Genomic DNA, 15,596 nt, shown 5'->3' with positions numbered 1-15,596 from the left:
AAAATTGCATTTGTATTGTTATAAATTTGTAGTTTATAGACAATAAAAACACTTCTAATGTGAATTATACTCTATATAAATTAAATAAAGACCCAATAAATAGTATTGATATCACTCATATTGATATACAAAGAACAATGGTAACAGAATTCTCTCCCACTTCAATTTTTGTTTTTCAAGCAATTTTGATGGACAAGTAGGAAACGATTACATCTACCATATAATAACTGCATTAATAATTTTTAACAAATAGATAACAAAACTAATAATTTTTAGGGCATATGCACTTAGTATCTTTCAAAATTTCCTCCAACTGCTGGCTTAGACATTAATATTTAGTTAATGTGCCAGCAAGGACACGAATAACAAATTCTTGGCATATAAAAAAGCCCAGTAAATTCAGCAACTATGTAGATTTTGATTTGACAGTCCTGAAGAAGCTGGAGTCAATTTTAAAGAACATGTCAAAAGAATGACTTCTAACAAAAGTTCATGGAACATGGAATGGGGGGGGGGAAGTTGCTATACATGCATTACCTCCAGTGAGGGTATTTTGAAGTGGATGTGAGCACTAAGATGAACAGATAAATAATAAATGCAATTTTGGTAATTGTATCAATCTTCAGTGAACATCCTTTATACACACATGAGCTAGTTATACCAAGCACAGCAATAACACACTCAGGTTTTAAAGAAATATAAATTACTGGAAATATTACAAGACAAAGGTATTAATTATTTAAAGATTTTCTATCGGGATAAAGGATTTATATATATATTTTTATTATTTGCAAATTGCAATATCTATTATATAAGCAAGCAAAGAGAAGAATGGAAGATGCCCTTCACCTTGAAGATGCTCAAATATATCTGTAAATGTTGAGTAACTGTAACCAGTATGATAAAATGTCATGGGTTGCAGTTATAAATGAACAATGGGCTTTCATTACCTGTGCTATTGAGATGAAATATTTTCAAAATTTCAAAGAGAAAATTGCTTAAAAGATTCTTCTATCTTTCAGAAAAACTAAAATTAATGTTTAGAATTACTTACCAAATTTTTGAGAGTTCATGAACAGGAAGTTTAGATTTTTCAAAGAATTCTTTCGCAGTAGTACCTATAAAAAATAAATTTTTTAAGTTATATTTATTTCTGAATATGATTAATAATTCTGCAAATTAAGTTATAGTTGGTTGTTTATGAGTTTATTGGTGCATCATCTATTGAAATCGTCACATGGCATTTTTTATGGTTGCTGAAGTAGAAGAGATTTATACATTTCAAGGTTTCTTTTTAACTGAAATGATGTTATCATTACTGGAGAAGACAGAGATGTGGTAAATGTTACTGACTTTTAAATATGCAAACAGATCAGAGTTTTTATCCTGTAACAGGAAATTTCTGAGGGGTGACTACTTGTTCAGTTATACTTAATGTTTTAAAAATGTTGTCTTTCAGGTTTAAATGCCTTTCATTCAGAGGGAAAATGCTTGACAATTAATACTATAATACAGATGTGAATTCATTGGGGAGGGGTGGGGAAATATCAGGATTCAGGAGGAAAGAATAAGTTTAAAAGTGTATGTCCTATCCATAGAGGTAATCTGGCCAAAACTACTATTTCTACAAGATTTGGCTATTAAATAATGAGACCTAACAATGCACAGCCACTATACACCACTCATCACCTGTGAAACAAAAGGACAACACTTTACCTTGAACCTTTTCCTAGTTGTCTGTCAAGTCACATTCCAACACACTCATTCTCTTTGCAGTGAGACAGATTTTCATTACCTTGGGTTTTCTGCAGTTTTCCAGAAAAATAACAAACAAAAGAACTGAACATCGAATCAACTTCAACTTTTTAACAAAACTAAAAAAAAAAAAAAAAACAAACAAACTGAAAGTTGAATATTTGTCAAGTTTATGGAGAAGATACTATGTCAAGAGCTCACATGTTTGAATGGCATAAAATATTTTTAGAAGAAAAAAGAATGTGGAAGACAATGAATGACTTAGATTTCATGCATTTAGTATGCATGAAAACTAAGGAAAATAGGGACTAGATAAGGATCGTTAGAAGTGATCGTCATTTAAGTAATGGAATGACTGCATTTATTAGACAAATTTTTAATTGAAAATTTAAGCATGAGGAAAGTGTGTGCCAAGATGGTGCCAAAAATTCTGAATGAAGATCAAAGAATGAGAAAGCTCCAAGGTTGTGAAGATGTTTTGAAAAAAAAAAAAAAAAAAAAAAAAAAAACTAATGATGATCCAGACTTTCTAAGGAATGTAATTACAATTAACTGTTTGCAGTAGTACTTGAGTGTTTTTCATTTACTAGATGCAATATTTTTTGCCCAATCACAATTATTCAGTACACATTTGATCACAATTCTGCCACTAGTTTCCGGTTTGACTCACACCATTTCTTAATAACTTTTATTACTGTTCTTTTCAGAAAGGATAACAGTTTTTAGTATTATTTAGTATTTTTTAGTAGTATTAGTATTGTTTAGTATTTATTCAGTATTACAGGATATCTTTTAGATCCGCCAAATGCTATTGCTCCTTTTTGTCACTCATCTAACAAAATTTTCTATGCCTCATCTTTTGTGGTGAAAACCCTATCATTTTTTAATCAATTTAATTTTCAGAAAGTAAGAATGATAGTGGAAATAACGTATGATACTATGATACAGCAGACTCTCAATTTACTGGGATCGGATTAACTGGGACACTTCAAGACTCCAAATAAAAATAAAAAAAAAACCCAACCAGAAATCATAAAATTCAAGTAATAACTAGAATAGGTATAAACAGATATTTTTCATGTCGTAAATAAGTGACAAGCGGCATTATAGGTCATCACTGGGAGATTATCTTCCAATCCCCGCTGTCTTTACATCCGCCGCTCGAAAAAAAAAAAAAAAAAAAATTTAGTTTGTTTTAGTGCATCGCGTTGATTGTTCAATTCCGTTGCACTGCAAAAAGACAAATTTTGTTTCTTTATTTATGTCAGGGATGTCAAAATTTTTTTTATAGTAAATATATATATATTTTTTGTTTAGAAATCGTGAAAATGATGGGTAAATGCAAAAGAGTTGCACTTTCATTTAAACAAAGACTTGAAATTATTCAAAAGTTTGAAAACGGTGCATCCGTTAAATCTCTAATGAGCCGTTATATTGGTGACCAAACCATAAGCGACACTGTAAAAAATAAAGGAAAACTATTAGATTTAAAATCGACATCACAAAAAATAAAGGGAAGCATTGTATTGGACACAAGAATAGTATTTGGTAAGTTTTATCTATTGCCATATTTTTTACATAGGTTGCTGAACATTTTTCACTAGTTTTACAGTAAGTCCCAGCCTTACGCAACTATGGATTTACATAAATTTGTTTTCACTCAATTTTTATTATTATTTTTTTAATTTTTAGGATTGTAAAATTTAAAACAACAAAAACTAATAATAATAAGCAATCAATAACGACAATCACGGCACGCACAAATTGCACAAGTGAGATCGGAGTAACAAGCAAAAATGAGAAGATTCTTACAATTATTTATGGTTTTTTTATATGACTGAAGATTTCTGTGAAGGTGACACAAACTTCACCATAATAATGTAAAAACCCACAGAATTCCAGGCTATTGGTATTATTGCAAATGCAATAAGATTGAGTTTACTACCCGTTTATAAGAGATTGTGCTAACAGAAACACCCATAAAACGGAAAGTGCAAATTGTTTTTGTTTTTTATTGACCTCCAGAATTGTGCTTTAGTAAAATGTGAGCTCGCACGGGGGTGATAATAGTGAGTTTTCGCCTGAACCCTGTTGAGTTACAGAAAATTTCATTTTGAACGTTTTTATGGTGTCGACTAAGAGAGATATAGTACATCTACCAACAAAAGGAAAACGATCGATTTGGATCAGAAAATTAAACTAATAAAATTGTATGAAAATGGTCAAACATTAACAAGTATTGCACTGAATTCAGATTTGTCAATAATAACATATAGGAGCAATATGTTACTAGTCATTCCCGAGTTACGCAAAACTCGATGAAGTAAGAAGTCCTGGAGCGTATCTCTTACATATGTCGGGGACTTCTGTATTTTTGGATTAACCGGGAAATCGATTATCTGGGATTGGTGTTTTACCATCTATCCCACAAAATCTATCTAAGTAAATGTATTATTTACTTAGATAGTATGAACCAGAGCTGTAATGCTCAATATGTTCTACGTTAATATCAATATTTGTAAAATAATAAGAGAAGTTTACCTCAATATAGTACGTAGAACACTTCAGTATGATACTCTCCAGAAATTAAAATGAAAAAATCAAAAATCTTGCCCTAGAGTAACAAATAATTAAAAATAATTTAACAATTAAAATTCAATTTAATGCAACTAAAAGTAAGAAAATTAATTAAAAGAATTTAACAAAAAATTTGCAAAACAATTTTCGTGTTGGAATTTTTTTGTTAAATTATACAGAAGTGTTCTACGTACTATATTGAAGTAAACTTCTCTTACTATTTTACAGATATGAAAGTAGTTGTGTGTCTTATAGGCCTAATGAATCTGACGAGTATAATGAGCAATTGTGCAGAGAAATAGAGTGGGCCAGTAAATAAGAGTGTCTTATAATGGGGGATTTTAATTTCCCAGAGATTGATTGGAATTTGTGGGTTGGTCATTTACACAGTAGCAAGGCTTTTGTGCTTTTACTGAATGACTGTTTTCTACAGCAGCATGTTCGGGAGGAAACTAGAGGGAGTAATACTCTTGATCTGATTATCAGTAGTTATGCTTCATGCATTAAGAATCTGCAGATAAAGGAACCACTAGGTGGCAGTGATCACAGTGTGTAGAAGTGGGATTTACTCAAAGAGCTAACTATCATCAAGCGTAAAGGGAAGGGTTTTTGTTTTCGTAAAGGTGACTACGGTGGTCTGAGACAGTATTTAAATTCTATACAGTGGGACCAATTGATGATGTTACCAACAGCAAATTCAAAATGGGAAGCATTCAAAGAATTATTATTGGAAGCTACTAGGCTTTTCATACCAACTAAGAAATATTGTTCAAGATTTAGGCTTAAATGCATGTCAGATGAACTAATTAGACATGTGACAGAGAAAAAAAATTTATGGGATACATATAAAATAACAGGAAACACAGAAGCCTATGATAAATATAAGCTGGTCTGTAACCAAGTCACAAAGGAGGTTAGGCAGGCGAAGGCAGATTACGAGAAATCTTTGGCAAAGGATGCAAAGAAAAACAGCAAAGAGTTCTTTACTTATGTAAACACTAGAAGGAAGGGAATGAATCAGATTGGTCCGCTTTATATCGATGGTTCAGCTGTTGATGATCCTGCTCAGGTAGCTAACAAATTAAATGAATATTTTGCATCTACATTCACACATGAGGAGTTATATAGGGAGGGGAATGCCAGAGGTGTATTAAACTCTGGCAGTAAGATAGATAATCTTGTAATGACTGAGAGTAAAGTGGAGGAAAAATTGTTCAAGATAAACATAAGAAAGGCACCTGGAGTGGATGGAATCTATCCAGTTATATTAAAGGAGGCGGCAAAGGAAGTAAGGCAATCCTTAGCCATAATTATGAGAACTTCCTTCGACCGGGGGAGGTACCCGTGGACTGGAGATGTGCAAATGTGGCTCCAATCCACAAAGGAGGATGAAAGGGAAACACAGGTAATTCAAGACCTGTTTAACTTCTGTTCCAGGGAAATTAATGGAGGCACTGGTTAAAGAAGGATTGTAGGATCATCTAGACAAAGTTTCAGTTATAGCTCGGACACAGAATGGGTTTGTTAAGGGGAAGTCTTGTCTGACCAGTTTGATTAGATACTATGATGTAGTCACAAAGGAACTGGATGCAAAGAATAATTTTGATATCATATATTTGGATCTTAGAAAGGCCTTTGATACTGTTGCACATGGAAGACTGCTGCACAAATTGGAGCAGTGTGGCATTTGAGGCAAATTGCTGCTATGGATAAAGGGGTGGTTGAGTGGGAGAAAATAGAAAGTGGTAATCAATGGACACTGCTCTTCATGGACTAATGTTATTAGTGGAGTCCCCCAGGGTTCAGTGTTGGGTCCATTGTTGTTTTCTGTATTTATACATGATATTGATGATGGTATATCAGGCTTACTGATCAAGTTTGCAGACGATGCAAAGGTTGGCAGGGCTGTTAATGACACTAATGTCAGTATGCTGCTGCAACAGTATCTAGAAAAGTTGAGCAGATGGGCTGAGAGGTGCAAATGAAGTTTAACATTGACAAATATAAAGTGCTGCATACGGGAAGCAGTAACTGCAGAGCAAAGTGTGGTGGGAAACTTGGGCAATTTTAACTATTGATTATAGTTTAATTGCTGGAAGGTTGAACTGCTATTCTTTGGATTATTCTGCACATTTCAAATACTTTCTGTATGAAAGGTGTAAAGGCTTTATAATTTTGCTCTTCTATGATGAACAGATGTTCGTCTCCCCTGGGAAGGGAGCCAATCTATGCTATTAGCTCTGTTCTGGGGATGTCATATATTATACATTCATATAGAATGTGTGCCCAGTCTTCACTCTCGCCACAGGTGCAGTTTGGGTCATCAGTCAGCCCTAAGGAGGTTAGTTTCGCCTTTAGGGAGCCGTCACCTGTCAATACAAATATTGTAAAAAGTCCAGGGGGACTTTTTACAATATTTGTAACTTTGGGCTAACCATTGACACCCATGGCAGAAACTGTTTGGTAACCAGACCTCTGGTTTTCTGCTCCGACTTTGTTTGCCACTTTGGTATTGCACTGACAGTGGTAGAGAACAAAAAGGACCTGAGGGTAATTGTGCAGGCTGATATGAAGTTTTCTGAGCAGTGCAGACAGTCTGCAAGAGTAAACAGGAATTACATGAATTTTTCTAGCAGGGATAAGGAGGTGATTATCCCCTTGTATAAGGCAATGGTCAGGCCACACCTTGAGTACTGTATACATGTCTGGAAGCCTCATTTTAAGAAGGATGTAGAGCTGTTGGAACGAGTACAGAGAAGGGCAACAAGATTAGTGATTGGAACAAAGGGTTGCTCTTAAGAAAGGCTTATTTTTGCAAATTACAGTGTCTGGAGACTAGGCACCTGCAGGGTGATCTGATTGAGGTGTATAAAGTCTTGAATGGTTTGAGCATGCTCAATGTGGATGGGATTCTTCCTCTTGCTCAGAATAATCGCCTGAGAGGGCATAAATTCAAATTGAGAAAACACAGTTGTAGGATAGATGTGCGGAAGTTTGCCTTTAGCCAGCGGGTGGTTGATTATTGGAGCAAACTTCCATCTGTTGTAGAAGTTGATAGCCTAAATAGATTCAAGGCAGAACTTGACAAACATTTGGAGGGAGTGCATGTGTGAAAGACGGGTTTTTTTTTGCTGATGCTAGATAAGCCTTTGCAAATGTTAATATTATTTACTATATGAATGAATGCAATTCTCATGTAGAGAGAGAAATATCAACATTAAGCCAAAACAACCAGAGCATGCGAGATTTCTGAGGTTCTAGTGAATATACATTTTTGAGGGCAGTGTTGAATATTTACATATACAGGGTGGGTCTCGGTAAATAGCAGAATAACAAGTGGCAACCCTGCAGACAGGAAAGTATGGTGGCACCACCTGTCATGCCCAACCGGAACACAAAATTATGCCATTTAGTTCACCATGATTCATTGGCTGGTGCAGGTGCATATTCAGGCTGTAGAGGTCTATGTGCACAAGAAGAAGAGTGTTAGAGCCATGCAGTGTGAGTTGTGCTGTGGAAACGACTGCCATTTCCGTGTTCCTGACAGAAGGACGATATCAAGGTGGATGAAACAGTGGCAACAAACACATTCAGTCACCGATAAGAAGAATGAGGGGGCCCTCAAAAGACAGTTTGCAGGCCTGACAATGTCAAACGAGTCCATGAGGCTCTGCAGCAAAGTCCCAAGTGATCGGTTCGTTTCCATGCAAGGACACTGCACATGTGTCGCAATTTTCTGTGTCGGATTGTGAAATTTGATTTAAAGTTCCAACTGTACAAATTGCAAGTTGTTCAAGAGCTATGGCTGGCAGATAAAGTGAGCAAGCGAGACTTCCGCACAATATTCCTTGAGATATTGGAGCAGGATGAGTTAATTTTCACTTCTCTGGTTATGTCTGATGAAGTAGCATGAAGCAACTATAAAAGAATATATGAAGACAAGTACTTAAATAATAGAATTATTATTATGCAATTAGGTGCCGTATTAATTGTAGATGAAATAGATCTAATTTTGGCAAAGATCAGTTTTCTCTGCTTGTGGGACTGTTAGTAAACCCAGGGTATAACCTCCATATGCAAGTCCTGAAATATGGAACCTGGTATACTGGGGGTGATCATCCAGGTGTGAACCAACATAAGCAGCAGTCGAGGCGCAGCACCCACACCATAAGAAGGAAGCCAACCTCTGTGCGTAACCAAGCAATACTAGGTGGTGGAACACTTTCATCAAGCAGTTGCATTTCAACTACTTTGTTTACTGGTGGCTTTAAGTGATTGAACCCATGTTTAGTGCCAGAGGGGTTGGATGAGATGCTCTGGCAACCTCCCATATTTTCCATCATTGAGGTTACAATGGACATCCTCGTGAGATCCAATTTTCCTTACATTTCAAGGGTACAGCTCTAAAACAGTGTTCGAGGGGCTGACCGCTAGACAGATTGCAAGTGTATAATCTTAGTCTCTATTCTGCCAGACAGTGAATGGAGGGTGTCAGAATAGTGCATATGTGGAACCATAATAATTTGGAATTTCCTCTTTTTGATCTTCTTTGGCTTAAAATCTTTCTATCACATTTTTTCAAATTCATCAGTTGCCTCTATCATTTTTCAAACTCACGTCATTTTGAACTCTGACTTCCTCTATTTGAAACTTCACTTTCTCAATTCAAAATTTCCTAATAGTGAGCTAATTTTCCTTGGTTATTTTAATGTTCACAGCTCCAGCTGACTTCTGATTTATAGTCACATGGACTCAGCTGGTCGCGATGCTGAGGCTACTAATGATCTTGCACAGATTGTTCATTTACCTACCAGAATACCAAATAATCCTAACCATGCAGCCAACATTCGATCTTTTTAAAAAAAAAAAAAAAAAAAAACTCGTCTAAGTACATGGTACAGGTGAGTAGTCCTTTGGGCACCTCATATCACAACTCTGTGATGGTCTCTTCTCTAATGGTTCCTTTCTCTCGTGGCCATTCTCAACTTTCTGTTGTTTGGCATTTACAAGAATGCAAAATGAGATGATCTGCAAGATTTCTTTTCTTCTTTTCTTTGGTTGGATTACTGTTTCAAATCATCTGATGTCAATGTTTGCTCAGACCATGTCAGTAAAATTATTCTTGTAAGGATGGAATCTCCACCTAGAAATCCTGTTTTATTGATTTTCCTTGATTTTCCAATAAATGTGCTAAGGCTGATCAAGAAAAGAATGTTGTATCTCATTATTGGCTTGTTTCTGCATCTCCGGGTTAGTTTTCTGCCTACCAAAGCTCGCAACAACAACAATTGTAAAGCAGTTATTAATCAGTCCAAACTAGATGTTGAACAGGCTAAGAGTAGAAATCTTTCTTCTTGTCCAAAAATCAGACGGCTGTGGCCTAGTGGTCAGGTGTGTGGGTGCATAAGTACTCGTGCCTTGAGTGACCAGGGTTCAAGCCCACGACTGCTGAATACGGTGCTGTTTCTTGTAAACTCCTCTGACTGTTTGGTCGTCTCGGAGTATAAACAGAAAATTTATTTATTTATTAAAACGTAGCCGAGAATTCTGGTCGCTTGCCACAGCTAATGGCAGCAAATTTTGCCCATCTCTATTCTCACCTCTGTCAAAACTCTATCAATACGTGGTTCTATTGCTTCTTCAGTCAAAGATAAAGCTGACTTGCAAGCATTCTATTTTTCTTCCAACTAGTGTATTAATGATCTTGACAAACCACCTCCCACCATTTGCAGAACATTTCATTCAATACCTTTGTTGTCTTTCATCAGAAGGATTTTGAACAATCTTGATGCTAAGGAAGCTCCAGGTCCTCTTGATATTTCTCCCCTTATTCTCAAAACTGTGCTCTTAAGCTTACTCCTATTCTGTATCATCTTTTTTCACTTATTCCAAAGGTGTTTTTCCCTTCTGCGTGGAAATTTACCCATATCCAGCCAGTTATAAAAAATGGTGACAAATTCCTCCCATCCAATTATCGTTCAAATTATTTACTTCAGTTCTGTCTAAGTAATGGAGAAATCAATTAACTGCCACCTCTTAAATTATTTCGAGACCTTATATCTGATCAACGATCGCCAGTATGAATATCATCAGTGTCGATCCACTGGTGATATTCTCGCTTATGTTATCCATCTGTGGACAAATTCAATGGAAAAATATGGTGAAACTCAAGCAATTGCTCTTGACATTTCAAAGGCTTTTTATTGTGTTTCACATAAAGGTCTTCAAAACAAGCTTCTATCTTTTGGTTTGCCAACTGTTATTGTAATTGTGTATCGGGTTTTCTCTCTGACCGCTCACTGCCAGAAATGGTAGATGGCTCTAACTTCTGTCTTCTAACTTCTCCACTAATGCTGGTGTTCCCCAAGGTTCTCCTTTCTCCCACTTTCTCTCTTGTATGTTAATGACCTTCTTCCATTGACTAGAAATCCTATCCACAGTTTTGCTGATGATAGCTCATCACATTCCATCTTCCAGTTTGAGGGGCCGACTGGGCTAGCCAGGTGGGTAAAGTGCCTGCCTGGCAACCCAAAGGTGGTGGGTTCGAATCCCACCTCGAGCTTGGATCAAAATACTGCAAAAACCTTGGGAGGTGCATTATGGCCACAGAAGCCAATGTGCCAACAACAACCAGGCTTTTGTGGATTTATTGGATGATTGTTTTCTACAGAGGCATGTTCGGAAGGCAACTAGAGGGAGTAATATCCTTGATTTGATTATCACTAGTCATTCTTCATGCGTTAAGAATCTGCAGATAAAGGAACCACTAGGTGGCAGTGATCACAGTGTGCTGAAGTGGGATTTACTCAAAGATGTAACTACCATCAGGGGGTAAGGGGAAGGGTTATTTCTTTCGTAAAGGCGACTATGATTGTCTGAGACAGTATTTAAATTCTATACAGAGGGACCAACTGAGGATGTTACCAACAGCAAATTCAAAATGGGAATCATGGGAACTTGTCTTGGAAGCTACTAGGCTTTACATACCAACTAAGAAATATTGTTTGAGGATTAGGCCTAAATGGATGTCAGATGAACTAATGACACACATGGAAGAGAAGAAAAATGCATGGGATACATATAAATTAACACGTGACACAGAAGCCTATGATAGATATAAGCTAGTCTGTAACCAAGTCACAAAGGAGGTTAGGCAGGCAAAGGCAGATTATGAGAAATCTTTGGCAAAGGATGCAAAGAAAAACAGCAAAGAGTTCTTTACTTATGTAAACTCTAGAAGGAAAGGGATGAATCGGATTGGCCCACTTCATATCGATGGTTCAACTGTTGATGATCCTGCTCGGGTAGCTAACAAACTAAATGAATATTTTGCATCGACATTCGCACATGGGGAGTTATTCAGAGAGTGGAATGCCAGAGGTGAATTCAACTCTGGCAGTAAGCTAGATAATCTTGTAATAACTGAGAGTAAAGTAGAGGTGAAATTCTTGAAGATAAACACAAGAAAGGCACCTGGGGTGGATGGGATCTAGCTAGTTATATGAAAGGAGGCAGCAATGGAAGTAAGCAAACCCTTAGCCATAATTATGAGAGTTTCCTTGGATTCAGCAGAGGTACCCATAGACTAGCGATATACAAATGTGACCCCAATTCACAAAGGAGGATCAAAAGCTGACACAAGTAATTATAGACCTGTGAGTTTAACTTCTGTTCCAGGAAAATTAATGGAGGCACTGGTCAAAGAAGCACTGCAAGGTCATCTAAACAAGACTTCAGTTATAGCTCGGACACAGCATGGTTTTGTTAAGGGGAAGTCTTGCCTGATCAATTTGATTGGATACTATGATGCAGTCACAAAAGAACTGGATGCAGGGAATAACTTTGATATTATATACTTGGATCTTAGAAAGGCTTTTGATACTGTTGCACATGGAACACTGCTGCACAAATTGGAGCAGTGTGGCATTGGAGGCCAATTTCTGCTATGGATAAAGTGGTGGTTGAGGGGGAGAAGACAGAGGGTGGTAATCAATGGACACTGCTCATCGTGGACTCATGTTATTAGTGGAGTCCCTCAGGGTTCAGTATTGGGCCCATTATTGTTTTCTGTATTTATAAATAATATTGATGATGGTATGTCAAGAGCTTAATGTCCAAGTTTGCAGACGATAAAAAGGTTGGCAGAGTTGTTAAGGACACTACTGACGCTATGCTGCTGCAACAGGATCTGGAAAGGTTGAGCAGATGGGCTGAGAGGTGGCAAATGAAGTTTAACATTGACAAATGTAAAGTACTACAGATGGGAAACAGCAACTCCAGAGAAACATATCAACTGTGGTACTACACTGACAGTGGTAGAGAAAGAAAAGGACCTGAGGGTAATTGTGCAGGTAGATATGAAGTTCTCTGACAGTGCAGACGGGCTGCAAGAGTAGCTCATGGTGTCTTATCAATGATATACAGGAAGTTTTCTAGCAGGGATAAGGAGGTGATTATTCCCTTGTATAAGGCAATGGTCAGGCCACACCATGAGTACTGTATACAGGTCTGGAAGCCTCATTTCAAGAAGGATGTAGAGCTGCTGGAACGAGTACAGAGAAGGGCAACAAGATTAATGAATGAAACAAAGGGTTGCTCTTACGAAGAAAGGCTGAAGTTTTGCAAATTCAGTGTCTGGAGACTAGGCACCGACGTGGTGATCTGATAGAGGTGTATAAAGCCTTGAATGGTTTGAGCATGCTCAATGCTGATGGGATTCTTCCTCTTGCACCTGAGAGGGCATAAATTCAAATTGAGGAAAGACAGATGTAGGATAGATGTGCGGAAATTTTCCTTTAGCCAGCGGGTGGTTGGTTGGTGGAACAGACTTCCATCCCTTGTCGTGGAAGTTGATAGCCTAAATAAGTTTAAGGCTCAGCTGGACATGTATTTCGAACGAACAGAGGGGTGAAGTGGAAGTGGTTATTTTTTATTTATTTATTATTTTCTTTTATTTTTTGGCTGAGGAGTGAACGGGAAGGTTTTTTTTTTTTTTTGCTGATGCTGCATAACCTTGCTTTCTTGCATCATATGCCTCTACTAATGCTAATCACTTCACAGGTGCCTGGTCTCTAATGCTGAAATTAGCAGAACTGAAAAACCTTTCTTGGTAAGAGCACCCATTTGTTGGCCCCCTCACCAATTGTGTTGTTCTCCTCTGCCCATACAAGCACCTCTACATCCATCTTAAAACGAGGTCACCAGACCTGTATGCAGTACTCAAGATATGTCCTGGCAATTGACCTATACAATGGATTGTTACCCCTGTCAGTGAAATTCCCCTATATCATCGATAAAATCCGATATGATGTCCTTGCAGCCTTTCTGCACTGCTCAATGAACTTTAGCATTAGTAGAGGCATATAATGCAAGAAAGCAAGCTGATACAGCATCAGCAAAAAAAAAAAAAAAAAACCTTCCCATTTTACCCATCCATTTGCTCCAAAAGTGTGTCCTGTTCTTCCTTGAATTTATTTAGGCTATAAATTTCCACAACAACACAGAGGGAAGTTTGTTCCACCAATCAATCACACACTGGCTAAAGCCAAATTTCTGCCCATCTACAAGTGTTTCCTGAATTTGAATTTATGTCCCCTCAGGTGCGTAATTTGAACAAGAGGAAGAATCCTATCAGTACAGAGCTTGCGCTAACCATTCAAAGTCTTATCCACCTCAATCATATCACCTCACAGGTGTCGTCTCGAAAACACTGCATTTTATAGAACATATGCCTTTCTTCGTAAGAGCAACCCCTTGTTCCCCTCACCAGTTTAACTGTCCTTCTCTGTACTCATTCTAGAAGCTTTACATCCTTCCTAAAATGATGCCTCTAGACCTGTATGCATACTCAAGGTGTGGCCTGACCAATGCATTATACAAAGGGATAATTACCTCCTTAATCCCTGCTAGCAAAATTACTGTATATCATTGGAAAAACCCCACGAGCTGTCCTGGCAACCTGTCTGCATAATTACAACCAGGTCTTTTTCGTTCTCCATACTACAGGTGTTGTACCGAACAGTTGGTACATTACTATGGGATTACTGCTACCCTTGTGCAGTACTTTGCATCTGTCAATGTTAGCTTTTGGTTGCCATCTCTCAGCCCATCTGCCTATCTTTTCTAGATTCTGTTGCAGTAGTGTACCATTATTAACAACCCTGCCAATCTTCGTTTCATCTGGAAACTTGGACATTACGCCTGATATACCTTTATACCTGGCTGCAAAATTACCCTGAGGTCTTTTTCATTTTCCACTACAGTGAGACTAGTACCACATAACTGTTAGGTAACAATGTGATTAATGCAACCATATGCAGTACTTTGCATTTGTCAATGTAAATTCACAAGATCCCCTTTAACAAATCCATGCTGTGACCAAAGTATAACTGCATTCTCATGTCTGTCATTACTTCTTTAAACAGTGACTTCATCATTTTTCCAAACAGAAGTTAAGTTAGCAACTTTATAATTATTAATGTCACTCTTTTTTATCTCCCTTTGTGATTTAGAGTTAAATTTGCACTTTTCCAGTACACGGGGGCTTCCCCTGAATGCTCTCATAAATATGGTTAAGGGTCTGTGTACCTCATTTGCTGCCTCCCTTAATACAAATAGATAGATAACTTCCATGGCAAATGCCTTTCTTATGTTTATGTTCAATAATTTCTCTTACACTTTCCTCTCAGTTAGTCCCAAATAATTTAGCTCTGTCTTGTGTTTGATAAACTTCTGGCATACACTTCCCTAAAGGATTCCTCATGTGTGAATGTAGATGCAAAGTTTTTCATCAACTTTCAATTCAGCTTTTCATCAACCTCAGCAGGATTAATGTTTGAACCACTGATACCAAGTGGACCAGGCGAAGTATGGGGGTAGGCAGGGAGTGGAGGAGACAGAGACCCATCTCTTCCCCCCCACCTGGGGGGTTGGGTGTTTTAGGGCAACCGGCTTTGAGTACCTGGTTCAGATTGCCAAATGACTTGTCAGCAGTGGAGCTGCAGTATGTCTCTCCACTGGTGATCTTTGACAGATCCATGAAAGCATCAAATCAAGTAGGCTGGTCAAACTGACCATCATGCCCGGGGGGGAGGATAAGTTAGCTGGCAGTGGGGGGAGCAATCTCCCCCACTGCCAGGGGGGGTGGGAGAGACACAAATTTACTTCTTTCATAATCTTCACTCCATTTTTATACTTTTTTCTTATATTTTATATATATATACAGTAAACCCTCGCTATTTGCGGGGGTTACGTTCCTGAGAAAT

General features: G+C 37.5%; 1 protein-coding gene across 7 annotated transcripts in view; it reads right to left on the bottom strand.

Moving 5' to 3' along the window:
- LOC150088264 (ralBP1-associated Eps domain-containing protein 1-like) overlaps positions 1-15,596 on the bottom strand; it is a 791,977-nt gene that overhangs the window by 535,052 nt on the left and 241,329 nt on the right. For all 7 annotated transcript variants that reach the window (XM_090369416.1, XM_090369413.1, XM_090369418.1 and 4 more), the window contains exon 8: positions 1,055-1,118. In XM_090369416.1, the coding sequence (XP_090225542.1) occupies positions 1,055-1,118 (64 nt within the window). The remainder of the gene's footprint in view (positions 1-1,054; positions 1,119-15,596) is intronic.

The sequence above is a fragment of the Mastigoproctus giganteus genome, chromosome 3 (assembly GCF_048544385.1).
Source record: "Mastigoproctus giganteus isolate SK-2022 chromosome 3, ASM4854438v1, whole genome shotgun sequence".
NCBI classification, from domain to species: Eukaryota; Metazoa; Arthropoda; class Arachnida; order Uropygi; family Thelyphonidae; genus Mastigoproctus; species Mastigoproctus giganteus.
The sequence above is the reverse complement of the archived record's forward strand: the minus strand, read 5'-3'. Positions and strand labels throughout refer to the sequence as shown.